Source organism: Branchiostoma lanceolatum, chromosome 5, assembly GCF_035083965.1.
Source record: "Branchiostoma lanceolatum isolate klBraLanc5 chromosome 5, klBraLanc5.hap2, whole genome shotgun sequence".
In the NCBI taxonomy this organism is placed as follows: domain Eukaryota; kingdom Metazoa; phylum Chordata; class Leptocardii; order Amphioxiformes; family Branchiostomatidae; genus Branchiostoma; species Branchiostoma lanceolatum.
Genome location: NC_089726.1, coordinates 19322173 through 19349693, shown reverse-complemented (window position 1 = coordinate 19349693; position 27521 = coordinate 19322173). Strand labels below are relative to the sequence as shown.

The following is a 27521-nucleotide window of genomic DNA, read 5'->3' as shown; positions in this document are numbered from 1 at the left end:
AAACTGCAAACAACCAAACACTTAGCAACCAACATATAGCATTTCTACCATGAAATTCGAAGGTTAGAGTCTCTAATAACTTATTAGCTCCATAAAATTTCCATCATACTATTTGACATAAAAATTTCAATGTTTAATTTCTGTCGTAGCAAAAATATAGAACCAAGGAGGTTAAAGAGAAAGTATACCCCCCACACAAGAGCTGACTTTTCTGAGATAGACTAGTCCAAGATGGCGACGTCCAGTGTCAAGAAGGCGGTGGAGAGAAACAGCGGTCTTTTGTCAATGTATCCTTTTGGAAATAACTTGCTTCAACGTCAGTGGCGTCTTTAACAGTGACTACTTTAAGAAGTCGACCAGTGGTGTGAGTTTGAGCTTAGTAGCTTCATGCGGAATCAAACTGCGTTTTCGGTCGAGAGATGGGGGTGTGGGGCGGGGGTGTGAAATTTATAGCAGTGTTTCGTTTAAACCTATTTTGTCTAAAATAACCATTCAATGTAAATATTTTCGATCTCTAAATAGATATCAATTAGAGAAAAATTCCACTGCAAAGTTCCAATGATTTTGGTTTTGCTGGTACGACCGTTTTTTGTTGTTGCTGTGCTATCCATTGTTTCAACAAGGAAAAGTTGCAAATGTTAATTTGCATTCGTGTGATGACGTCACTTAACACCTGTTTTAATGATGTCATCAAGAGGTTAGCGACCTTTTGTGTATCAAGAATAGAGAAAAATTATTATTTTGAAATGGTCTTTTGAATCAGTCTAGTTTTCATGTTTATGTACTAGTACAAGGAAGTGTCAATTGTTTACCAAATATTACCTTTCTATATCAATTTATTGCATCTAATTTCATGGTATCAAAGTACGATATACAACTAGATCATTTCTGTCATTTTGTCCCATTCTGAATGCTTTGGAAATATAGACTAGAATTAGGAAATGATGTTGGGTATATGTTTTCATATAGGACAGTCCTATGTTCCGACGTGCCGTTGTTTCAATGCCCCTATGTCCCGACACCCCTATGTCAGGTGTAGGGTTAGGGGGTGTTGAAATATAATGTTAGGGGTATAAATGTTTCTATGCAATACGCGGACAAATAATGAATTCATTCATGGTATCCTTTAGAGCTGTGTACAGGTACACTGTACCGATACAGTACCGGGTACAATCAATTAGGTACAGGTCCAAAATACCTGACCCTGCTGTATTGGTACTGGACCTGACTCAGGGGATGGCCACTTTGACAGATAAAATTACTATGAAATTACCATGGCAGTGCTCTAACGCCACTCTAAAGCACAGAAAACACATTTGCATGGCTGGAGTCAAATTTTCATCTGTGTTTTCATAAAAATAATACCTAGCACAATCAAATATTATGTTTTTACCAGTTCAAACGTGCTTTTGTCCTTATTGAAAATCTAGTATTTTCCGAACAAGTAGTTTAGGTATAGGTTCAGGTCCGGACCTGTACCTAAACGCTGTGTACCCGTACCTGTACCTGTACCTAAAATTTGTTTAGGTACACAGCTCTAGTATCCTTACATAAAAGCTGACGTACCAAAAATGCAAAAGCAGGTCCAATATAATTTACTATGGCGATATCTTTTTTCTTCCCACATTTCTGACCACGTGGACTCAACGGTACAATAATAATTATTACTCTAACGTTATATCATTTCAGAAAAATGATGCGTTAAATACAGAAGATAACGCAGTCTCACAATTAGCTTGATGTATACGTACTTAATTTGAATGTGATGTCATGAAATGGAAGGGCCCCTTTGAGATCCACTGTTTAGGGAATGGTTGATTCAATTTGTGCCATCATGTAGCAATTCAGCTTACGATTGGCTGAAATCATGCTCATTAATTATGGGGAAAATGCATGTCTCAGTTCTGTCAAATGATTTGCTAATATATGGATTTAAATAAAATGAAATTTGCAACAGAGGCAAATGGAAGGTTTGTATCTACAAGGTTAAAAACTCTTAGAATATAACAATAAATTAAGTACTAGTAACACTAAAATGATAACATATTTAATATTAAGAGCATATTTCTGGGCTCTGAAATCTCATAACTTCAATCATACGGCTTCCTACGATTGCAAAATCTTCAAGTGCTTTAATTTGTATGCGCTCTACAATGCTTACAAGTCAAAAAGTCTTTTCCTTGTTTATCAATATTCGTGACATTTTGGAGAATGTCTAGTTTATGTATGAATGTCATACGTATATATACGTGAGTGAAATCTGCCATGATGCTATAGTATATGCATGTAGCTTATTCCTCGTGGAGTTGAATCTAGACAGTGTCGCGGAGAATGGTTGTTTGAAATTTCACTAGGGAGACAGCTGTCTGCCATCCCGTGTTGAAATTGTAGATACAGAGGCTTTGTTAGTCCTAATCTAATGAATGTAGTGATGTCATTGGGCTGTGTCAAGTCGATTTCTTGGTTCAGGAATTTTTTGCAGTTGAGTACAAAAAAGCCTGTTGTAAGTCTTGGAATATTTGTGCCTTTGTGGTGATTTTATTTTCGCAGTCTTCCCTATGTAATGCGAAATCATGAAACCGTGTGTGTTTTTGTGCTAAAATATTGTTTTCGCTGCAAACTTAACCTGTAGCACTCTGAAGTAGCCATTTGGCACCCAATCCCTATTGGTTACAGAGTTAGGCAGCAGGGAGAAGGTTAACAAAGTGCAAAAGATACATGTATTTGCAGTACACTTCTGCACAGAAGTAATTATAAGGCCACACCAATTTAATTTCTTGGTTAACGGATTTTTATTTCTAATTTTAGCAACAAAAATATTCATGAAAACAGAAGGCTGGTAGCCTCCTTCGCAGACTTCCTATAATGGCAGCGTATATATTGGGGGTGGGGGGGGTGGGGGGGTGGGCAAGGTTCTCTTATGCCGGCAAGGGAGTTGTGTAGCCAAGGGAGTTGTGTAGCCGAGGGACGTTTGCCGTTTATATCGGATATAATTGGCCGCCGTCCCTCGGCTACACAACTCCCTTGCCGGCATTAGAGAACCTTGCCCCCCCTCCCCCCCCCCCCCCCCCCAATATATACGGCGCCATTATAGGAAGTCTGCGAAGGAGGCTAAGGCTGGGGTGAAAACTTGCACCTGACCCTGTTCACACCCTGAAACTGTGTGCACCATAGTACAAAATTTCCTCTGAGATTCTGTTTTCATGTTGTTTTTCCCATCTAGCATTTAACAAAAAAACTTCTTTTATTCCGTTAACCAAGAAAATACATTGGTGTGGCCTAAACAGCCCAGATATGTGTTCATGTTCAAACAAGAAACCTATAGTGTATATTAAATAGTTACAAGTATTTGATATAATGATATATTGTTAAGGTCTCTTACTCTTAGTGAAAATGCAATGTAGACAAAATTCCATGGATCTAGAGGGTGAGGGTTCCAGCCCCACTGGGCATAATCTGTTTGGGGTTGCAGTGGTCAATCTGGTTGGGGACATAAAGCTGGCAGCTTCATGTATGGGGAAGCTTAAGGTGTTTAACCTCTGCACGAAAAGAACCCAACACACTTAACCAGAAAAGTAGATAGGGTGTGCTTGGCTAGAAACGTAAGCCATAGCAAAGCTGCATTGCACTTTCACTAGCTTCTTGAAAAAGCATCATGCTCTGTTGAAAATATCAATTATTAAAATCTGGAAAAACAAGAAATTAGTAATAGTAGCATGATAGAATATCTTGGGGCTGACATATACAATACATGAATGAATGATCTAAATTTGAGGTATGTCAGATATTATAAGGGCCAGTAGAAAAAAAATATTCAAGAGCTTTGCAGAAGACACCATAGCGTAATCTTTACAAAAACAATTTCTGACAACCGAATCATTGTAGTGGCCTGGTTGTCAAATGTACTGGGCCATCCCTACAGATATCCAAGTTTGAGGTATGTCAAATGTTTTAATTTAAGGGCCAGTAGAAAAAAAAAACATTCAAAAGCTTCGCAAAAGAGACCATGGCATAATCTTTTAAAACCATTTTCCGAGAACCGAATCATTGTACATGTATTGGCCTGGTTGTGAGATGTACTGGGCCATTCCTACAGATAGTATCGTCCTTGTACTGTTATCATAACGATGACAAATTGTGTGGTAAGAGCCGAGCACGACTCAGTCATTATAGAACGGCCAAAATGTGAAATGGGAGGAGGCGTGAGGTCATAGCAAAATCACGTTTCCCCTTAGCCTTAATACCTTGCAGAATTAGATAATCCAGGGATACAATTCTTCAAAAAGAAATGAAGTTATTAGGATGGAGTTGGGTTTTTGAGCTACATACTAGTCAGGGCTCCAAATTCTTTATGGACATACAGTCAAACCTGCCCAATTGCAAGGTGACCACCCGGGGGACCGAGCAAAAACGGTCGCGATGGACAGGTGGTCGCCATGAAGAGGATTCCAATCATAACATGTTTCCAGGTCGAGGTGTTCAAATACAGTACTAGTACGTAGATAGATGGAAAATTATGTGATTTAAGACAGCATGCCTTGGGCAGGCAGTTTAATGCTTGTGCCAATGGGGAAAATTGTCAGGGCCAAGAAAAAGCGGTCGCCATGGCCATGTAGTCGCTTTGAAGAGGTGGTCGCCTAGGCGGTGCACTGTTGCACCCAACCAAAAAAATTAGGTGCACAGAAAAAAATTTGGAGTGCACCACATAAAACAAGGTTGAATGTCAGCAAAACATCAGTTTGATGCCACTGCCTCTCAAGCTGTAATTCTATCCAGATTTCAAATTTCAACCAAGCAATACATCGAATAAAGTACAACAAAAGGTTATATTTTGCTTTTTCTGATACTTACATTTCAAGGATATTCTGTATGCTAGTGTACAAGAGAACCTTTACCCTATAGGCTATAGAGTACAAAAATATCTATGTGCACCAATGCACCCACAGTCAAAAATTTGTTGCACAGCTCGAATTTCGGGTGCACACAGGTGCACATGCACCCACTATTTCGAGCCCTGCTAGCACAGATCTAGAGCACAATTATTTTCCTGATTTATCTTTTGAATGTTATTAACAACTCATGCTATGCTAGACAAGCTGGCACCTCAGACAAGGGCTGTTTCATTTGTGTGATGCAGAGAGGGTTGAAGAAGACACCTTCAACTTAGAGCTATTCCAAAAATGAATACTAGTAGATGCATGCAATAGTATGGGTAGACCACACCAATTTAATTTCTTGGTTAACAGATTTTTTTTTAATTTTAGCAAAAAAAGAAATCATGAAGGCTGGGGTGAAAACTTGCACCTGACCCTTAGGCCTGTTCACTCCCTGAAATTGTGTGCACCAAACTCTGAGATTCTGTTTTCCTGTGACAGTCGACTTTCCAACCTAGCATTTTTTTTTAAACTCCGTTAGACCACACCAATTAATTTCTTGGTTAACGGATTTTTATTTAAAAAAAAAAATTTTAGAAAAAAAAATCATGAAAACAGAAGGCTGGCCGCCTTAACCAAGAAATTAGAATGGTTTGGCCTTAGTTTGCAATGCAAAAGGTATATGTATGCAATTGCATGTTGTAGGTGACCTAGGCACACCTAAAATACTACAAGTACTAGCAGATGGTGATGCATGATAATGGAAGAGCCTGGGCAAGTTTTTTCCTGCTCTGGGTTTTCCTGTCAATCTAACAAACCAATGATATGACCTAATTCAATCGTTTGTTCATTTTAGACACAACAATTTTGTCTGCAATTAGCAACAAGATGCCATGAACTCTTGTCTACAATGATATCTTCATTTGCGAATATTAAAATTTAAATCGTAACTATCGGATGCCAGATTATTCTGTAGGATAGCTACTAGTTCCAAAGGAGCAAACAGAGTTAAGGCCACACCAATTTAATTTCTTGGTTAACAGATTTTTATTTTCCAAAAAAAATATTTTAGAAAAAATATAATGAAAACAGAAGGCTAGCCCAGCCTTCTGTTTTCGATATTTTTTTTCTAATTCATTTTTTTTTTTGAAAATAAATATCCGTTAACCAAGAAATTAAATTGGTGTGGCCTTAACTCTGTGGCCTAAGATAGAATTAATAGCAGACTCTTTGAAAAATACAAGGTTTGAAAAGAAATATAGGTCACAGGCCTTCTTATGGATTTCATAGCCATGGACACCTATGATATCACCTCCAGACTTTCACAGCTTCTCTGAAAATGTTTTGGAAAAGAAAGCCATGTTTGTTTCTGACACTGCAGCCTTAATTACTACAGGCCAAGGAGGTTTTTGTTTGTTTGTTTGTAAAGAAATTGTATTGCATACCCGGTAAACCTCATCAAGGCGTAACATTAGGTTTGTACTGAAGAGTACAAGCTGCATATCCGTACAGATATGACATGATCCACACACACCGGGAAGGACCCCTACTCGTTTCGATAAGTGTGTTGGGTTCTTTAACATGCTTGAGGTGTGGCTCTCCTCAAACACAGGACCTCCATTTAATGTCCTATCCGAGGGACGTCCCTAACCATACTCATTTCACCTGAGTAAAGTTTTGGAAAGTTGTGTAAAGTGCCTTTCCCAAGGGCACAACATCAACAGGACAAATCAGGGAACCCCGAATTCGAACCCGGTATTTCTGGGTTCTGGGGCCAAACTAGTAGGGCCAAACACCTTGCCACTATGCCACCGGGACGCCAGGTTAGAATTAAATGAAGCCATTCCAAAGTTCAAGTGACCAAAGGGCACAGGAAAGCATGTATAAATCTTATGTATATAGCACGAGTACATTGTACAAATAGGCACGTGTGCAAATAGATTGACCCTCTTGCTTTGCCGTAGGCTTGGCAAACCCATTTATAATTTGGTTGAATTGTTTGCGTTATTGGGCAAAATATGAGCATAGAATGCTTTAACTGATAGTAGAAATGATTTAATGGAAGTAAAAATGATAAAAGTATCGTGACCTGCTGTTAAAATACCAGACAAGTTAAAATTCCTACATACCAGCTGTACATGTACACAAGGCCACACCAATTTAATTCGTTGCTTCTCAGATTTTTTCGGAAAAAAAGTGGAGCGACAGGGCGAAAAAAATTAAAAAACATTTTTTTTGCAAATAGTCTGGGGTGAAGATAAGGGTTTACATATCATAAAGAGTAAGAGGATTATTCAAATTTCAGCTTTGTATGGCTCATTTTATGCAATGAACCCCTTTCTTTGATCTAGTACTATAATTTCAGTAACAAAATCACCTTTTGCTATATGTAACATATATATATGGATTGATATTGAAAAATAGTTTTAATAAATGAAAAATTATAAGTTATATAACTTGTGATAAAATATGACCACACTTTTTAGGCATGTGCAGGCCTTTATGATCTATTTTGGTGGCTATTGAGTTTTACAACTGAACAAATAGTAAAATCGTGAGGAAAAATTTGTGAATGGAATAGTGATGCAATTTTTTTTTTTCAAAATGGGAAATACAGGACAGGCTTTTCCGAGAAGCAAGAAAATAAATTGGCGTGGCCTCATGTACACATGAAATAAAAAATAACAAGATACCGTAACAAACCGTTGAAATTTTCTGGCCTTGTCTGGCCTAAATTGACTATAGATATACAATATGTCAACAATATGCAGACCAATGTTTATTCCTTAACCACGTACTGTCCAGGGAACTGCGAGTGCCCTTCCCTTCCCAGCAGCTCGCTATCGTCGCGTACGGATCGCTGTTCCCCGACCCCGAGCCCAGGAAAGAGATCGTGAAGAAGTTACGCGTGGAGGACAAAGAGCTTGTCGTGTAAGTAATGTTGCCATTGATACTGTAAATGCAGAAATGTTAGTGGCGGTGTTATGTTTGCGGTTTTTGTGGTGAACTCTTCAGAGCGAACTTAAAACCACCGCGAAACTTTTTGCCCACCTATGTATAGCATGGAATGATGATGATGTATAGCGTTACTATTGTTTCAAACGCGAACTTAGAACCTCCGCAAACACAATGTTTTCTCCCTACCGCGAAATTAAATCCCTGCAAGTTTAAATGCATTTACAGTACGAGGCTGTCGTTGTTTCTTATTGATGGTGTTTTTGACATAGCATGTATAGAAATATTTGACTTAAGAACTAATTACAGATTGTAGATTTTTAATGTCTTTCCAGATTTAAAGTTACGGTAGCAGCCTTAGCATCCACTGTAAATGCTTTTACGTTCGTTGGGATTTAATTTTTCGTAAGAGAGAAAATGGAGTATTCACTGTGGTTTTAATTCCTGGTTGAAATAATGGGGTAGGCTGCAGGCATAAGACAGAACAAGCATTTTAATCTTGCGGTGGTTTTACGTTCGCAGTGAAGCAAGAAAAATTTAGTTATTTACAGTAATGTGTGTTCTTTCAGGAAATATTGCATATAACATGTTATATCAAATAGTAACCTTTTGTCAATATGAATTGATACTGGTGGTACAATGCCCACATGAATAGACTTGGCCAATCAGCTTGAGTCATTTCTGAACTGAGCAATCTGATTGGCAACCATATAACATTTGAAAGAATATGATTAGTATTTCACTATATTCAGTATAGTGGTAGTTTTTTTTGTTTTTTGTTGGTTTTTTGTTGGTTTCTTTTCAATAGAGATTTGTTTTTGTTTCTTTTCAATATAGAGCTGTTGGAAATTCTGACTGTAGACTCTAGTGTCGTTTTAACTCCAAAGTGACTGATGTTTACTGACCAACCCATGTCATTGACCCTTGTCTTTTTGTCGCCTCGGACAGGCTGTTCACTGCCCCCCAGGCCCGGCTCCTGCGTGTGGCCTTCCATTCCTTCCTTGACCACTTGGACATGACCATCCAGACCATGGAGAAGTTTGGACCAGCTGACCCACAGGATGTCTAGGACCCCTAACGACCTTCTGTCCAGAGAGAATAAAAAGGAGTGACCAGTAAAGTGACCAGTAACACTCATCTTGGCCTGAGAAGTACATTGTGTAGGAAAAAACTGGAAAAACTTGCAAAGATTGAAAAAAATCAAACACAGTTTCTAGGAAATTTGAAGTAGTACTTGCCTTGGTCTTGACTGAGAAGTAAGAAGAAAACTGAAAAAACTTTCAAAGACTGAAAAAAATCAAAAACATTTCCTAAGGAAATTTGAAGCACCCTCCCCCAGGTTACACATTTTGACTTTATGATGGCATTGGAGGGAATGAAAATAATATGCTATTAGGCTAGCCCATGAGGCGTCGCCAAAAACAAAATAAAGTGGGAACGTTTGTGGAGAGCTTGTAGAAAAGCAGGCGTAAAACTTTTCGAAGATGTCACGACCGGGTACCGCCCGCCCGGGCTCCGCCCGGTTTGGTTCTGGTAGGCTCGCATCCGTTCCGCAGCTACCAGACTTTGTCCTTACCGAGCGACTGGGCAGCGGAACGTACGCCACCGTCTTCAAGGCGTACAGTAAGAGCAAGCGGCGCCAGGTGGTCGCCATCAAGTGTATCCAGAAGTCGAACTTGAACAAAGCTGCCACTGACAACCTCCTGACTGAGATCGAGATCCTGAAAAACGTCCGACACCCGCACATCGTCGAACTGAAGGACTTCCAGTGGGACCGCGACAACATCTACCTGATCATGGAGTACTGTAGCGGCGGCGATCTTTCCCGTTTTATCCACAGTAAGAGAACGTTGCCGGAGTACCTGGCGAAGAGATTCGGCCAGCAGTTAGCCATGGCGTTACAGTTTCTCCGGTCGAAAAACATCTCCCACATGGACCTCAAACCGCAGAACATCCTTTTGTCGTCGCGGGACAACCCGGTGCTGAAGCTGGCGGACTTCGGCTTCGCTCAGTACATGGGCGACGAGGCGAGGATGACGTCGTTACGCGGGAGTCCACTCTACATGGCACCAGAAATGTTCTGCAACACAAAGTACGATGCACGAGTGGACCTCTGGTCGCTGGGGGTGATCTTGTACGAAGCGTTGTTCGGCAGGGCGCCGTTCTACTCACGGTCGTACGCCGAACTAGAGGTGAAAATCCGCGACACCAAACCCATCGAGATTCCTCAGGGGATACAGATTTCCGTCAAATGTCGTGATCTGCTCCTAGGTCTTTTGCAGAGGGACCCGAATCAGAGGATAACGTTCGAGGAGTTTTTCAACCACCCGTTTATCGACTTGGAACACGTGCCGTCCCACGACTCGCTAGACAAAGCCGTTTCCATCGTGACGGAAGCGGTGACGTTTGACGAAGCGGGAAATCACGCGGAAGCGGTGAAGAAGTACTGCGACGCTCTCGAGTTCTTTGTTCCCGCCGTCCACTACGAGAGCGACGAATCAAAAAAAGACGTGCTAAGAAAGAGAGTGATGGAATACATGGCTCGAGCAGAGGAACTCAAGTGCATGATCAAACCCATAGAAGAACCCACCAATGAGGAAGAAGACGAAAATGAAGCGACGCCAAAGGAAGCGGAAACGCTGTGGGAAATGGCGGGATCGTGTACGCGCCTGCATCAAGCGTTAAAGCGTGCCGCCATCGCGGAACTAAGGGCGGAGCACGAACTTTACGACAGCGCACTAGAGGAGTACAAACACGCCCTAGAGGAACTACTTTCTCTCTTAGAGGCAGAGCCAAAGGGTAGGCGGAGGGATCTGCTTCACATGGAGGTGCAGAAGCTGTTGAATCACGCACAGGCGGTGAAGGACTACAAGAACATGATGAAGCGAGATGCCCCGAAGTTGTCAGATTCTGGGGAACGATATAACGATTCTAGAGATGACATGAACAGATGTGTCGTTCAGTGAAGACCTGGGAACTACAAATTTAGCTTTAGAAATTTAAGGCATCAAATTTTCCGCGGGTGGGTTGGTGGGAAATTAAAGCACAATGTTTATTTGATCCATCAGAAGTTAAGCATTTAGAGAAAAAGATTTGGTGACAACAATCCGATTTGTCCTCCTGAAACCATTATGCATTGCATTCTCAGGATGCACAGTTCTTCCTCTGGATATAAAAATTAAAGCCACTGAAAAAGTTTTTTTTTTTTTACAAAAACAAAATTCCAAAGATGAGTGCCCCAGTGCTAGACTTGTCAAGAATGGCACATACCGAACACTTAGTATCCAAACCAAGAGTATATTATTCAGTTCATATTATTATTCCCTCCCCAAACTTCCGTAATAGAAGAACCCAAATTTGATGACTCATATGATACTGTATCTCAAATATGGATGACATGTTAAGATATCCTGGTATAATTTGATCAGTGCAGCATTCTGATATGTTCCGGATTCCAACAGATAGAATGACAGCAGTGATTGTTTAGTACATGTATGGTTGCCATGGTCTCACATCCAGTCTCTATTGCAAGTGGCAAGTTTTCCTGCAAGTCTAAGACCGGATTGTAATAACAGCTTCTCTGTACTACTAGATATACAGTATATCTCAAGTTGTCGACTTTTTAGGAATGGTGAAATGGCCATGTTATGGGAAACACTGGATTCTAATGCGGTCACTCATTTACAAAGTGTTAGTTGCCTGGAGGAGTGAACGTAAGCACCAATTTACACTTGTTCTTTTAACTGTAGTACTACACATCGTAGTCTACTTCTGTAGTACACTACAGCTTTTTTCTGGGTGTAAATAGAAATAAAGTGTCTACTACAGAAGTCTACCACACCCTCTGAGGCTGTAGTACTACACTTTAGCAGAGGTTCTGTGAGACTTGGAACCGGGTGTAAAGCCAAACTGTAGTACAGAGGTAGTAGACTATGTACACTTTGAAGGCAACAACCATGTTCGATCTGACTGAAGTCGAACTAAACACGTGTTCCATTTCGGGTCATCTGCGGTCATTCTCTAGTTTTCACAGTAAAACCGAGCTGTCAGGCCCTTTTCCTTGGTATTTCGCATCAGATGAAACCCCTACCTTTTCACAAATAAAAACCATGCTGAAATTTCCTCACGCGATTTTTCAAAGGTCACAATAGGTCACTACAGTTTCATGGCATTCGCGGAAAAGTGGGTGTCCGGCTAGGCTTCCTGTCAGTGAGTGTAAAGCAGATGTGAAGTTGTAGTGTTCTACAGAAGTAGACTACAATGTGTAGTACTACAGTTTCAAAGAACAAGTGTAAATTGGACCTAAGGGAGGTATAGAGTGTTTGTATGTTGACGTCACGCTGCTGGTTGGTTGATCCCGGCCTGCAAGAGTCAGGCCCAGGGTTTTGCCTAGCATCCGTCATTCCGAAATTTGACGGAATCTTGTGGAGATCGACGTCCAAAAATAACGGCCATTCTGTCATCTTGAGAGTCGAAATTGACATCATCTGAAAAAAGATTGAACTACATCAAATCCACCAGGAGTTGATTTGATTTATTTATTTGGCTGTAGAAAAAAGTACAAGCTGAAGACCAAGAAGGAAAGAAATCTATAACCTCCAAGCAGACCTTCTGGTCACAAAATCCAAGACTGCGTCCATGGGCAACTGAAGTCTTGGCCTAAAGTTATGATTTTGCCACCGTAAGGTCTGCTTGGAAGTTGGAGATTAAGAAATCTAGAGCTAGGCAAAACCCTGTAGTCTTGTACTTGCAGCAAATATTCAAAACATTGAAACGTCCTCCTTGCCAACAGACATGAATTTACCAACAATATTTACCCGAGATCTTTCTCTGCAGGTGAAACTGTTGTAACAAAAAAAGCTTGTAGTATAAGCTACAGACTTTATAATAAAAACTCCAGAAAAATCAGGGAAAAATTTAATGTTAAAGATGAGCACAGGCAGCAGAATTCAAGCTGCCTTTGTAGAGTCTTCAGGCAACCGTAGATCTTGCCGTTCGATCTTCAAGAAAGTCCCACACGCCAAGATGTCTGGTGTGCTGTAGACTTTAAAGTGTCGACTAGCAAATGTCGTGTAGATATTCTATTGTCATCATATGTTGAAAGAAGAGTATAACTTGTGTCTTTGACTTATGTTGGAGGTATAAGATACAATTCGTGCTTAAGAAGCTGACAGTAGAGCTCATCATAACATCTTAAGTACCGTAAGCTTAAGAGTAGCCATTCTACTGAGTACTCGCAACTTCTCGACAGATTCCAAGACATACAACTAGTGGAATATGCAAATGCCAATGAAGTATCTTGTCTGCTTGCAGCTCTGGGTAACTTATGACTGCATCAAAACAATCGTTATGCAATGTGCATTAAGTAAACAATGGTGTTAATGTTCTCTGTAGAAATTTATGCAAGGTGTCTTTAAAAGTAGATGTATATTATTGTCCTCGCTTGGAATCAGACATATTTTCCTATGTGTATGTGTCAGGATGAAACAGATATCAACATTGAAACAGTTTGCAGGGAGATCTTGTATCTTCTTTGCACCAATGAGCTAGCATGTGACAACAGTGGAAAGGTATTCAAATGCTTCAGGAACCAATCACAGAGTCTGTTGCATTTGAATTTGTCACAAGACATTTCCACAAACCATCAACAGAGCTAGAGACATCTACAACTTGCACTTCTGTGTGCTTAGCCAATGAGAAGACAAGCTGGCTTATAAATGTCATAGAAATAGTTAGGCAAAACAGTAGAGATGTAAAAATGTTTGCCTGTACATTGAAGACATATGTTGAAGTGTCTGATATTGCAATGGTGCTAAAGAGTTATGCTATCTATTAATGCAGGGAAAACTTGGGTCGATATACTACACATGTAGGTGTATGGGTGTATGACTATGAGCTCTCTCAAAAGAAGCTCCATACAAAGAGGTTAAGGTCCATGGGATAAAAAAAGGCCCCATCCCTGAGGCATCACCAAAAACAAGCAGAGCTGTCTGTGGGTACTATTGTCTTTTTCAAGTCATAAAAGTAAATACACTTTTGTGGCTTAAAGAAGTTGGGTGACTCTTAGTTATCTCTTCACGAAAACATGAAAAGTACACACAATTTGAGATCTTGTTTCGTGTTCTAAGAAATATTTCTCATGTGCACAATCCAGTAAATTAATCTGAAACAAATTGGCCTTCAGAGACTCGGCTCTCGAGGCATTGCCAAAAACTTTTATGGTCTCATGACCATGACAGAAATCAATGATTTCATTAGTTCTTTGAAGGGTGATCAAACATACTGATGGACAGTTTAGGACACTTCAAAAATGAACTCTAAAAACTTGTTACCAATCCAAAATTCAGAATTTATTGAAGGATGTATTATGATGGGCATATTACATGCATATAGTATACTCTGTAATTGTTGGACATTGAATTATTTTTCTCCTGAAAAATGTATGATACATACTTTAAAAACTGTGTTTGTACCATGCATGGTGACTTGAAAAGTTGAAGCATATGGTTATGAATAAAGTTTGTTTCAAAAAAAGGAAACATCGTTCTTTGCTATGATTTGTGATTAATATCTTTGCCGGGTCCAGTCAATAGTAATTGAATATTAGAATCCAGTTTTAACATGTTAAGCACAGAATGATGTTCTCTTGAACCTATAGTGCCTATGACAGCAAACTACAGTATTTTCTGATAATCTTTAACAGTAATTAATACCTTTTAAAGGCAACCAAAGCAATATTGGGGACCAAAAAATGGAAATTAGAAAAAATGCTGAAATCTTTATTGTAGGGACATTTACTAACACTGTCTAGCACCTTTGTGTAATAACTTCATACTTTCAGCATTTTAAAACCGTGCAAAAACATGCCATATGATGAACGCCTTATTAGTTTCGTGAGCCTACGAAAAGTCTTGCCACGATTTTCAGTGAGTTCTCACGTCACAACAACGTCGTATTTTTGCATCATGGATGTTGCTCTACATTGTAGTTGGAAGTTATCATGTATAGAAATGACTAAAAAACTTGACTTTCAAAATCCGATTTTTCGGACACTAATAATGCTTGGGTTTCTGAGACAGATATAGATATAGGAATGATATCAACAAAAGAAGTGCTTGTAGACATAAAGTGTTATCAAACACATTTATTGCCAGGGGATACGATTCTTTATCTTGAGAGACTTCCTTATCTGCTGTCCTTTTTCTTGAACACAATAGAAGTTGTCGTGGTCCCAGTTTTGCCTCCAAACTTGAAGGTGGGGTGTCTTATCTCATCAACTGACTCGAAACCTGGAACAGAGAAGAAATCTATGTTTGAAATATAAAGGCTGGAACTTTGACGCAGAGAAGAAGATTTCACAATGACAGTCACAAGTGATATTCTCAGTAAACCAGAACAGAAAATTTCAGTATATTATAATAGTAGATGTAAAAATCAATTTCTGCAAACGATAAATGTTCAAAGCAGCTACTCTCCAAGAAGAGGAGGGGTTCCGGCTGGTTTTGATGTGTTTTTAGGCGGTTTTGTTGGGTTTTCTACTTTCACAAATTTGTCATGTTTTGTTTGTCTTTATGTGGGTTATAGAGACAAGAAAACATGACAAAGTAGAAAGCCTGACAAAAACGCAGATTGACAATTTTGGCACTTTGGAAATGATACAAGCCGACCGCCATGAAATCTTTGAAGAAAAGTACTAGAAACTACCTTTTTTGAAAGGTATAATTGTGGTCGACTTGTATCATTTCCAAAGTGCCCAAATTGTCAATCTGAAGACATCCTTTAAAAGCTGACACCTTCCAGCATCTCACTGGCGAGTTTGTTTTGCCAGATTTGGTTGTTAAGGCAACTTAGAAAGCGATTTGTCGGGTCATGGCTGAATCGATTTGGTCGGGAAAAAAGGAAAGTGATCTCGAACCAGTTTAGCTTAGATGAACTCAATGAACAGAAGAGCTAATCTTCCACTGGTCGTGACAGAAGACAAATGCTATGTACAGTATTTACAGGTTCATTGTACCGGGGATATTCCCGTAGCTCTTTTCAACAAGCACAATGAACAGTGGACCACGGCTTAATGTCCCGTCCTAGGACTGCGACCCTTTCCGGTAGCATGCATGTCGGGTGAGCGACACAGCCGGTATCGAACCCGGGGCTTCCAGAGGCAAGATTGCTAACCACTGGACTACACACGCTACGCTGGGGTGATTCTTGTACCTGATGAGAAGTGTTCCAGAAGTTCCTCCTTGGTCCAGTTACATGACGTGATGACCAGGAGGCCTGAATCCTTCAGAAGTCTGTGGACATGATTGACATATGTCCGTCTCTTCTGTGTGGCGTCTTCTGGACTGAGGCCGATGGCATCGTAGGTACCCTTGTCTGTGCAGATGTCGAATCTGTCGACTGAGAAGATCGGGTCTTCTTCGTCGAGGATGTCAGCTCTCTACAAGAGAAAGTGAAGAGATTTAGTTTTGATCTTACTACCGGTGAAAACGGAGGTAATGATTTCAGTCTGTTTGATGATGCTGTATGGTTTATTGAAAAAATAAATCCCTCGCAGCCTATAGGCTGAATTGCGAATTTGACAATACTCAAAATTCATTCTAGAGTAAAAGATAGCAACATTATTATCATAAAGGACTGTGGAAAACTGACGTTTGGCTATACATTGATAAAATCTAAAATATACTAGATCTACCACAAAACACAAGATGTGATTCCAGAATGATTGACATAAATAAAATATTCATTTGAAAGATGTACAGTACTTGAAGTTAAAAATTTTAAATTATCTAAGGGATTTGAAGAAAGTGAATCACCTGGTATGTTATGTTGACATTTTCTGTTTTAGCTATGGAGACTGCCAAGTCCACAGAGGGCTGGGAATAGTCCATTCCTGTCAGGGAGGTAAAACCTTCCTTTGCCTGTAAGCATAAAGAGGACCGTACCATTGCAAAAATACTTAAAGAATATGTTAGAAAAGAGAACACAATCTGGATAATGTATGCTACGAAACATGTAATATATTATATAAATAGTAATACACATGTAAAGATTATAAGGGTAGAACAGCTAGTTTTGTGTGGCAAGCAAATATGTCAGATCTTTGAACTTTTTAGTAACTCGCTCACTCAGTAACTGGTAACACAAAACTAGCTGTTCTACCCCTGTCGTCTATCAATTAGCCCACTTTACATTGGTGTTATCAAAAATATATTCAAATGCCTTCTTAAAAACTCTTCCCAAAAAATACATTGTTCTCTTTGCATGCATATGGGGCTGGAAGGTGTTTTGGAACCCCACTGAGCTGGAGTGCATTTTGGGGCCGTTGTAGAAAGCGTACTAGCTGTGGAAAATTCTTTTTCTCTCTCAACTGACATTCTGTTTGCTTCAAATGTTGGTGAGGCCAGCTACAAAAAGAGGGACCTATGATAAGAAGGTCACAATCTTCCCCACCAACCTCTGCTTGGAGAGTCAGCTTTCTGCAAGGTGTCTTGGAAAATGTGTTTTTGGAAGTGCTTTTGAACACACATGTCCAATGGGCGTACAATACGTCACAATTACCATTTCTACAAGCAGAGCTCCGTTTCCACATCCGATGTCCAGTATTCTGTTGTCTGTTTGCACCTGGCCATGGGAGCCTTCCCTGAACCATTTCACAATCCTCTCCATACAGTCCTCACCGAACCTGGGGTACAGAAGAAACAGGATGGAAACTTTTCAGAAAGATGATATTTAATATCATACATTTAATATCATATGTGACATCTGTATAGTTCGATCCTAGGGGTCGTCTCCAGCTCCAACAGGGATTACATTTGGCATTTCAGATGGTGATGTAAAGCTGGCAGCCCCGTGTATGAGGGAGCTTGGGGAATAAGCCTTAAGCATCAAACCTCTGCACGTAAAAGAACCCAACACACTTATCGAGAAGAGTAGGGGTGACCCGGTGTGCTTGGCCAAAAACGCGAGCCTTGGCGAAGCCGCATTGCACTCCCAATGGCTACTTCAAAAAGCATCATGCTTCACCTCAAATGAGGATGCCTTGAAACTTCTACTTCAATTGATGACAATAATTCACTTTCTGGGTCTGTTGGTTGTGGTAACATGTGAAGTGGCCTAGAGTTTAGCAATTATATTTATCACTTCTGAACCACAAGGTAGGTGCATAATTTTTGAATTTTGACATATGGAACAATGAAATGCATATTTAGGCCTTGCGAGAATTGAAAATACTCACCAAATTTCTCCAACATCTCCATTATCTTTGAAATTTATTTTTTCTTGTTCATACACTGCATCCCAACTGCAAATTACAAAAATTGCATCATTTTAAAAGCATGTAAGAGCAATACAACATAATATTTGTACAACAGGTAATTCGGCTATGAGTCTCTTGGTTCAAAGCTAAATAGCTACTAGTAAAAGTTCCAATTTTGTAACACACATGTCAATATACATTTAACAATGTTATAATTTTACGTATTTTTTGTCAACCCACGTGTATAATTTTACACGCACACACAAAAACATATTGCCCCCCTCCCCCTTCTTTTCTGTCGGTGAGACTCCCTTCAAAATACAAAGCAAATTATGGCGTTGAGCAATCCAATATTGCCAGGAACATTGTTTCATAAACTACACCGTATATACTAGATATTTATGATATCTCTTACTATTCTTTTGTTCCGAGTTCAGAGGGTCCGAAAGGGGAGACTAAAGGGATTGCGCCTGCGCCCAGACCGCACGATGAGAGACTCCAAGTAAAAAACATGGTTTAAACCATTGAAAATTCTTTTTGGTGGGATTTTTTGTGAAATCTGGGCAATATAGGATAGGCTGTGGTAGGATAGACTCTGTATTTGCTGAATTAGTTGAAATAAATGGTCTTTCTCTACCTTGTGGGGTTTGGCACCCCCCTGATATAGTGGGATGGTCTTCAACTGGGTGTTTGAAGCCTGTAGGGCCTATCCAAGGGCTCTGATTAGGGGGGGTTACCTGGAGAATAGCCGTATAGAATTTGTCAGGGATGAATCTGATGACAGTTGACATAACTGGTTAGTATTTGAGGGTAAGTTATTGTAGTCTGATGTTTTGATTCCTGAGATAATGACACCTTCTTTTTCTTAACTTCCCCATAGGGATACATGCATTACTGCCATTTATTGTATCCCTTTAGTCTCCCCTATAGGAAATTCACATAGGATAGAGGCAGACCATTTTGGTCCATTTCATGGGGTTTTAGCCTTAGACCTGTTACCTGAGCAATGGTCAGACCTCATTTGGCTCATTTTTATTAATAAATTATCCCATTTTTGTTATTTTTAGCCATTTTTCTGAGTTTTTAACCCCGCCTCCAATCAGTGCCTGGCTGCAGCTAGGCTATGTGTACAAAGGATGGGATTTGAGTATTCTAAAGGTGAATTGAAAGGGGGGGGGGGGTTACCTAATGGTGAGGGGGGTCTCATACCAGGTGAATATTGTGTTTTTACCTTGTCAAACTCTTTTTCTATGCTCTATGCCTTGTTTATAGCTGCTTTTTGTGATGGTTTCTACACACTTGTCTTGCTTTTAGGCCTGTCAGGGCCCCTGTATTGACTTTTGTTGTACCTCAAAAGGAAATTCAGGTGCCTACTATAGGGAAAAAAAGTCCCCCCTGTACTGGGGTGACCAAATTCTAACTTTATTTACCTGTTTCTGACAATTTTCCACCTATAATGGGTAACTTGGCCATTCCTAGCCTAACTTAGGAGAGCAGCCCTGACACCTGTTAGGTCATCAACTCCCAGGGGACTGTTTTTGGTCTGAGGTCTTTGATACTCAGGATTCTAACTCACAACCCTACCCCGCATTGTGTGATATGATTGACAGCTGTCAATTCTGAAATTGATTTCTCTAATAGGGGAGACTAAAGGGATTGCGCCTGCGCCCAGACCGCACGATGAGAGACTCCAAGTAAAAAACATGGTTTAAACCATTGAAAATTCTTTTTGGTGGGATTTTTTGTGAAATCTGGGCAATATAGGATAGGCTGTGGTAGGATAGACTCTGTATTTGCTGAATTAGTTGAAATAAATGGTCTTTCTCTACCTTGTGGGGTTTGGCACCCCCCTGATATAGTGGGATGGTCTTCAACTGGGTGTTTGAAGCCTGTAGGGCCTATCCAAGGGCTCTGATTAGGGGGGGTTACCTGGAGAATAGCCGTATAGAATTTGTCAGGGATGAATCTGATGACAGTTGACATAACTGGTTAGTATTTGAGGGTAAGTTATTGTAGTCTGATGTTTTGATTCCTGAGATAATGACACCTTCTTTTTCTTAACTTCCCCATAGGGATACATGCATTACTGCCATTTATTGTATCCCTTTAGTCTCCCCTATAGGAAATTCACATAGGATAGAGGCAGACCATTTTGGTCCATTTCATGGGGTTTTAGCCTTAGACCTGTTACCTGAGCAATGGTCAGACCTCATTTGGCTCATTTTTATTAATAAATTATCCCATTTTTGTTATTTTTAGCCATTTTTCTGAGTTTTTAACCCCGCCTCCAATCAGTGCCTGGCTGCAGCTAGGCTATGTGTACAAAGGATGGGATTTGAGTATTCTAAAGGTGAATTGAAAGGGGGGGGGGGGTTACCTAATGGTGAGGGGGGTCTCATACCAGGTGAATATTGTGTTTTTACCTTGTCAAACTCTTTTTCTATGCTCTATGCCTTGTTTATAGCTGCTTTTTGTGATGGTTTCTACACACTTGTCTTGCTTTTAGGCCTGTCAGGGCCCCTGTATTGACTTTTGTTGTACCTCAAAAGGAAATTCAGGTGCCTACTATAGGGAAAAAAAGTCCCCCCTGTACTGGGGTGACCAAATTCTAACTTTATTTACCTGTTTCTGACAATTTTCCACCTATAATGGGTAACTTGGCCATTCCTAGCCTAACTTAGGAGAGCAGCCCTGACACCTGTTAGGTCATCAACTCCCAGGGGACTGTTTTTGGTCTGAGGTCTTTGATACTCAGGATTCTAACTCACAACCCTACCCCGCATTGTGTGATATGATTGACAGCTGTCAATTCTGAAATTGATTTCTCTAATAGGGGAGACTAAAGGGATTGCGCCTGCGCCCAGACCGCACGATGAGAGACTCCAAGTAAAAAACATGGTTTAAACCATTGAAAATTCTTTTTGGTGGGATTTTTTGTGAAATCTGGGCAATATAGGATAGGCTGTGGTAGGATAGACTCTGTATTTGCTGAATTAGTTGAAATAAATGGTCTTTCTCTACCTTGTGGGGTTTGGCACCCCCCTGATATAGTGGGATGGTCTTCAACTGGGTGTTTGAAGCCTGTAGGGCCTATCCAAGGGCTCTGATTAGGGGGGGTTACCTGGAGAATAGCCGTATAGAATTTGTCAGGGATGAATCTGATGACAGTTGACATAACTGGTTAGTATTTGAGGGTAAGTTATTGTAGTCTGATGTTTTGATTCCTGAGATAATGACACCTTCTTTTTCTTAACTTCCCCATAGGGATACATGCATTACTGCCATTTATTGTATCCCTTTAGTCTCCCCTATAGGAAATTCACATAGGATAGAGGCAGACCATTTTGGTCCATTTCATGGGGTTTTAGCCTTAGACCTGTTACCTGAGCAATGGTCAGACCTCATTTGGCTCATTTTTATTAATAAATTATCCCATTTTTGTTATTTTTAGCCATTTTTCTGAGTTTTTAACCCCGCCTCCAATCAGTGCCTGGCTGCAGCTAGGCTATGTGTACAAAGGATGGGATTTGAGTATTCTAAAGGTGAATTGAAAGGGGGGGGGGGGTTACCTAATGGTGAGGGGGGTCTCATACCAGGTGAATATTGTGTTTTTACCTTGTCAAACTCTTTTTCTATGCTCTATGCCTTGTTTATAGCTGCTTTTTGTGATGGTTTCTACACACTTGTCTTGCTTTTAGGCCTGTCAGGGCCCCTGTATTGACTTTTGTTGTACCTCAAAAGGAAATTCAGGTGCCTACTATAGGGAAAAAAAGTCCCCCCTGTACTGGGGTGACCAAATTCTAACTTTATTTACCTGTTTCTGACAATTTTCCACCTATAATGGGTAACTTGGCCATTCCTAGCCTAACTTAGGAGAGCAGCCCTGACACCTGTTAGGTCATCAACTCCCAGGGGACTGTTTTTGGTCTGAGGTCTTTGATACTCAGGATTCTAACTCACAACCCTACCCCGCATTGTGTGATATGATTGACAGCTGTCAATTCTGAAATTGATTTCTCTAATAGGGGAGACTAAAGGGATTGCGCCTGCGCCCAGACCGCACGATGAGAGACTCCAAGTAAAAAACATGGTTTAAACCATTGAAAATTCTTTTTGGTGGGATTTTTTGTGAAATCTGGGCAATATAGGATAGGCTGTGGTAGGATAGACTCTGTATTTGCTGAATTAGTTGAAATAAATGGTCTTTCTCTACCTTGTGGGGTTTGGCACCCCCCTGATATAGTGGGATGGTCTTCAACTGGGTGTTTGAAGCCTGTAGGGCCTATCCAAGGGCTCTGATTAGGGGGGGTTACCTGGAGAATAGCCGTATAGAATTTGTCAGGGATGAATCTGATGACAGTTGACATAACTGGTTAGTATTTGAGGGTAAGTTATTGTAGTCTGATGTTTTGATTCCTGAGATAATGACACCTTCTTTTTCTTAACTTCCCCATAGGGATACATGCATTACTGCCATTTATTGTATCCCTTTAGTCTCCCCTATAGGAAATTCACATAGGATAGAGGCAGACCATTTTGGTCCATTTCATGGGGTTTTAGCCTTAGACCTGTTACCTGAGCAATGGTCAGACCTCATTTGGCTCATTTTTATTAATAAATTATCCCATTTTTGTTATTTTTAGCCATTTTTCTGAGTTTTTAACCCCGCCTCCAATCAGTGCCTGGCTGCAGCTAGGCTATGTGTACAAAGGATGGGATTTGAGTATTCTAAAGGTGAATTGAAAGGGGGGGGGGGGTTACCTAATGGTGAGGGGGGTCTCATACCAGGTGAATATTGTGTTTTTACCTTGTCAAACTCTTTTTCTATGCTCTATGCCTTGTTTATAGCTGCTTTTTGTGATGGTTTCTACACACTTGTCTTGCTTTTAGGCCTGTCAGGGCCCCTGTATTGACTTTTGTTGTACCTCAAAAGGAAATTCAGGTGCCTACTATAGGGAAAAAAAGTCCCCCCTGTACTGGGGTGACCAAATTCTAACTTTATTTACCTGTTTCTGACAATTTTCCACCTATAATGGGTAACTTGGCCATTCCTAGCCTAACTTAGGAGAGCAGCCCTGACACCTGTTAGGTCATCAACTCCCAGGGGACTGTTTTTGGTCTGAGGTCTTTGATACTCAGGATTCTAACTCACAACCCTACCCCGCATTGTGTGATATGATTGACAGCTGTCAATTCTGAAATTGATTTCTCTAATAGGGGAGACTAAAGGGATTGCGCCTGCGCCCAGACCGCACGATGAGAGACTCCAAGTAAAAAACATGGTTTAAACCATTGAAAATTCTTTTTGGTGGGATTTTTTGTGAAATCTGGGCAATATAGGATAGGCTGTGGTAGGATAGACTCTGTATTTGCTGAATTAGTTGAAATAAATGGTCTTTCTCTACCTTGTGGGGTTTGGCACCCCCCTGATATAGTGGGATGGTCTTCAACTGGGTGTTTGAAGCCTGTAGGGCCTATCCAAGGGCTCTGATTAGGGGGGGTTACCTGGAGAATAGCCGTATAGAATTTGTCAGGGATGAATCTGATGACAGTTGACATAACTGGTTAGTATTTGAGGGTAAGTTATTGTAGTCTGATGTTTTGATTCCTGAGATAATGACACCTTCTTTTTCTTAACTTCCCCATAGGGATACATGCATTACTGCCATTTATTGTATCCCTTTAGTCTCCCCTATAGGAAATTCACATAGGATAGAGGCAGACCATTTTGGTCCATTTCATGGGGTTTTAGCCTTAGACCTGTTACCTGAGCAATGGTCAGACCTCATTTGGCTCATTTTTATTAATAAATTATCCCATTTTTGTTATTTTTAGCCATTTTTCTGAGTTTTTAACCCCGCCTCCAATCAGTGCCTGGCTGCAGCTAGGCTATGTGTACAAAGGATGGGATTTGAGTATTCTAAAGGTGAATTGAAAGGGGGGGGGGGTTACCTAATGGTGAGGGGGGTCTCATACCAGGTGAATATTGTGTTTTTACCTTGTCAAACTCTTTTTCTATGCTCTATGCCTTGTTTATAGCTGCTTTTTGTGATGGTTTCTACACACTTGTCTTGCTTTTAGGCCTGTCAGGGCCCCTGTATTGACTTTTGTTGTACCTCAAAAGGAAATTCAGGTGCCTACTATAGGGAAAAAAAGTCCCCCCTGTACTGGGGTGACCAAATTCTAACTTTATTTACCTGTTTCTGACAATTTTCCACCTATAATGGGTAACTTGGCCATTCCTAGCCTAACTTAGGAGAGCAGCCCTGACACCTGTTAGGTCATCAACTCCCAGGGGACTGTTTTTGGTCTGAGGTCTTTGATACTCAGGATTCTAACTCACAACCCTACCCCGCATTGTGTGATATGATTGACAGCTGTCAATTCTGAAATTGATTTCTCTAATATAGGAAATTCACATAGGATAGAGGCAGACCATTTTGGTCCATTTCATGGGGTTTTAGCCTTAGACCTGTTACCTGAGCAATGGTCAGACCTCATTTGGCTCATTTTTATTAATAAATTATCCCATTTTTGTTATTTTTAGCCATTTTTCTGAGTTTTTAACCCCGCCTCCAATCAGTGCCTGGCTGCAGCTAGGCTATGTGTACAAAGGATGGGATTTGAGTATTCTAAAGGTGAATTGAAAGGGGGGGGGGGGTTACCTAATGGTGAGGGGGGTCTCATACCAGGTGAATATTGTGTTTTTACCTTGTCAAACTCTTTTTCTATGCTCTATGCCTTGTTTATAGCTGCTTTTTGTGATGGTTTCTACACACTTGTCTTGCTTTTAGGCCTGTCAGGGCCCCTGTATTGACTTTTGTTGTACCTCAAAAGGAAATTCAGGTGCCTACTATAGGGAAAAAAAGTCCCCCCTGTACTGGGGTGACCAAATTCTAACTTTATTTACCTGTTTCTGACAATTTTCCACCTATAATGGGTAACTTGGCCATTCCTAGCCTAACTTAGGAGAGCAGCCCTGACACCTGTTAGGTCATCAACTCCCAGGGGACTGTTTTTGGTCTGAGGTCTTTGATACTCAGGATTCTAACTCACAACCCTACCCCGCATTGTGTGATATGATTGACAGCTGTCAATTCTGAAATTGATTTCTCTAATAGGGGAGACTAAAGGGATTGCGCCTGCGCCCAGACCGCACGATGAGAGACTCCAAGTAAAAAACATGGTTTAAACCATTGAAAATTCTTTTTGGTGGGATTTTTTGTGAAATCTGGGCAATATAGGATAGGCTGTGGTAGGATAGACTCTGTATTTGCTGAATTAGTTGAAATAAATGGTCTTTCTCTACCTTGTGGGGTTTGGCACCCCCCTGATATAGTGGGATGGTCTTCAACTGGGTGTTTGAAGCCTGTAGGGCCTATCCAAGGGCTCTGATTAGGGGGGGTTACCTGGAGAATAGCCGTATAGAATTTGTCAGGGATGAATCTGATGACAGTTGACATAACTGGTTAGTATTTGAGGGTAAGTTATTGTAGTCTGATGTTTTGATTCCTGAGATAATGACACCTTCTTTTTCTTAACTTCCCCATAGGGATACATGCATTACTGCCATTTATTGTATCCCTTTAGTCTCCCCTATAGGAAATTCACATAGGATAGAGGCAGACCATTTTGGTCCATTTCATGGGGTTTTAGCCTTAGACCTGTTACCTGAGCAATGGTCAGACCTCATTTGGCTCATTTTTATTAATAAATTATCCCATTTTTGTTATTTTTAGCCATTTTTCTGAGTTTTTAACCCCGCCTCCAATCAGTGCCTGGCTGCAGCTAGGCTATGTGTACAAAGGATGGGATTTGAGTATTCTAAAGGTGAATTGAAAGGGGGGGGGGGGTTACCTAATGGTGAGGGGGGTCTCATACCAGGTGAATATTGTGTTTTTACCTTGTCAAACTCTTTTTCTATGCTCTATGCCTTGTTTATAGCTGCTTTTTGTGATGGTTTCTACACACTTGTCTTGCTTTTAGGCCTGTCAGGGCCCCTGTATTGACTTTTGTTGTACCTCAAAAGGAAATTCAGGTGCCTACTATAGGGAAAAAAAGTCCCCCCTGTACTGGGGTGACCAAATTCTAACTTTATTTACCTGTTTCTGACAATTTTCCACCTATAATGGGTAACTTGGCCATTCCTAGCCTAACTTAGGAGAGCAGCCCTGACACCTGTTAGGTCATCAACTCCCAGGGGACTGTTTTTGGTCTGAGGTCTTTGATACTCAGGATTCTAACTCACAACCCTACCCCGCATTGTGTGATATGATTGACAGCTGTCAATTCTGAAATTGATTTCTCTAATAGGAAATTCACATAGGATAGAGGCAGACCATTTTGGTCCATTTCATGGGGTTTTAGCCTTAGACCTGTTACCTGAGCAATGGTCAGACCTCATTTGGCTCATTTTTATTAATAAATTATCCCATTTTTGTTATTTTTAGCCATTTTTCTGAGTTTTTAACCCCGCCTCCAATCAGTGCCTGGCTGCAGCTAGGCTATGTGTACAAAGGATGGGATTTGAGTATTCTAAAGGTGAATTGAAAGGGGGGGGGGGTTACCTAATGGTGAGGGGGGTCTCATACCAGGTGAATATTGTGTTTTTACCTTGTCAAACTCTTTTTCTATGCTCTATGCCTTGTTTATAGCTGCTTTTTGTGATGGTTTCTACACACTTGTCTTGCTTTTAGGCCTGTCAGGGCCCCTGTATTGACTTTTGTTGTACCTCAAAAGGAAATTCAGGTGCCTACTATAGGGAAAAAAAGTCCCCCCTGTACTGGGGTGACCAAATTCTAACTTTATTTACCTGTTTCTGACAATTTTCCACCTATAATGGGTAACTTGGCCATTCCTAGCCTAACTTAGGAGAGCAGCCCTGACACCTGTTAGGTCATCAACTCCCAGGGGACTGTTTTTGGTCTGAGGTCTTTGATACTCAGGATTCTAACTCACAACCCTACCCCGCATTGTGTGATATGATTGACAGCTGTCAATTCTGAAATTGATTTCTCTAATAGGGGAGACTAAAGGGATTGCGCCTGCGCCCAGACCGCACGATGAGAGACTCCAAGTAAAAAACATGGTTTAAACCATTGAAAATTCTTTTTGGTGGGATTTTTTGTGAAATCTGGGCAATATAGGATAGGCTGTGGTAGGATAGACTCTGTATTTGCTGAATTAGTTGAAATAAATGGTCTTTCTCTACCTTGTGGGGTTTGGCACCCCCCTGATATAGTGGGATGGTCTTCAACTGGGTGTTTGAAGCCTGTAGGGCCTATCCAAGGGCTCTGATTAGGGGGGGTTACCTGGAGAATAGCCGTATAGAATTTGTCAGGGATGAATCTGATGACAGTTGACATAACTGGTTAGTATTTGAGGGTAAGTTATTGTAGTCTGATGTTTTGATTCCTGAGATAATGACACCTTCTTTT

The 27521-nt window shown here is 40.6% G+C and overlaps 3 protein-coding genes across 3 annotated transcripts in view; 2 read left to right on the top strand and 1 right to left on the bottom strand.

Moving 5' to 3' along the window:
- Window positions 1-171: 171 nt before the first annotated feature.
- On the top strand, window positions 172-9008 carry LOC136435604 (EKC/KEOPS complex subunit LAGE3-like). Its single transcript, XM_066429226.1, has 3 exons — window positions 172-287; window positions 7680-7805; window positions 8778-9008. Exons 1-3 carry the CDS (start codon window positions 232-234, stop codon window positions 8896-8898), a joined length of 303 nt encoding a protein of 100 aa, XP_066285323.1. The 5' UTR covers window positions 172-231; the 3' UTR covers window positions 8899-9008.
- Window positions 9009-9130: 122 nt separating this feature from the next.
- LOC136435602 (serine/threonine-protein kinase ULK3-like) lies at window positions 9131-14368 on the top strand. Its single transcript, XM_066429222.1, has one exon. The coding sequence runs from the start codon at window positions 9314-9316 to the stop codon at window positions 10793-10795; it is 1482 nt and encodes a 493-aa protein (XP_066285319.1). The 5' UTR covers window positions 9131-9313; the 3' UTR covers window positions 10796-14368.
- A 590-nt stretch (window positions 14369-14958) lies between these two features.
- LOC136435603 (EEF1A lysine methyltransferase 2-like) overlaps window positions 14959-27521 on the bottom strand; it is a 36026-nt gene continuing 23463 nt past the window's right edge. The window contains exons 2-7 of the mRNA XM_066429225.1: window positions 18500-18533; window positions 18064-18129; window positions 17388-17511; window positions 16643-16747; window positions 16041-16266; window positions 14959-15118 (exon numbers count right to left, since the gene is read on the bottom strand). Coding sequence (XP_066285322.1) covers window positions 15015-15118; window positions 16041-16266; window positions 16643-16747; window positions 17388-17511; window positions 18064-18129; window positions 18500-18533 — 659 coding nt within the window. The 3' untranslated portion in view covers window positions 14959-15014. The remainder of the gene's footprint in view (window positions 15119-16040; window positions 16267-16642; window positions 16748-17387; window positions 17512-18063; window positions 18130-18499; window positions 18534-27521) is intronic.

Excerpts from the sequence above, each read along its gene's own strand:
- LOC136435604 (XM_066429226.1), top strand. The coding sequence starts at position 232 with ATGGCGACGTCCAGTGTCAAGAAGGCGGTGGAGAGAAACAGCGGTCTT. Across the intron at positions 288-7,679 it reads AACAGCGGTCTTTTGTCAAT|GGAACTGCGAGTGCCCTTCC; the intron begins GTATCCTTTTGG and ends CGTACTGTCCAG. Across the intron at positions 7,806-8,777 it reads GAGGACAAAGAGCTTGTCGT|GCTGTTCACTGCCCCCCAGG; the intron begins GTAAGTAATGTT and ends CGCCTCGGACAG.
- LOC136435602 (XM_066429222.1), top strand. The coding sequence starts at position 9,314 with ATGTCACGACCGGGTACCGCCCGCCCGGGCTCCGCCCGGTTTGGTTCT.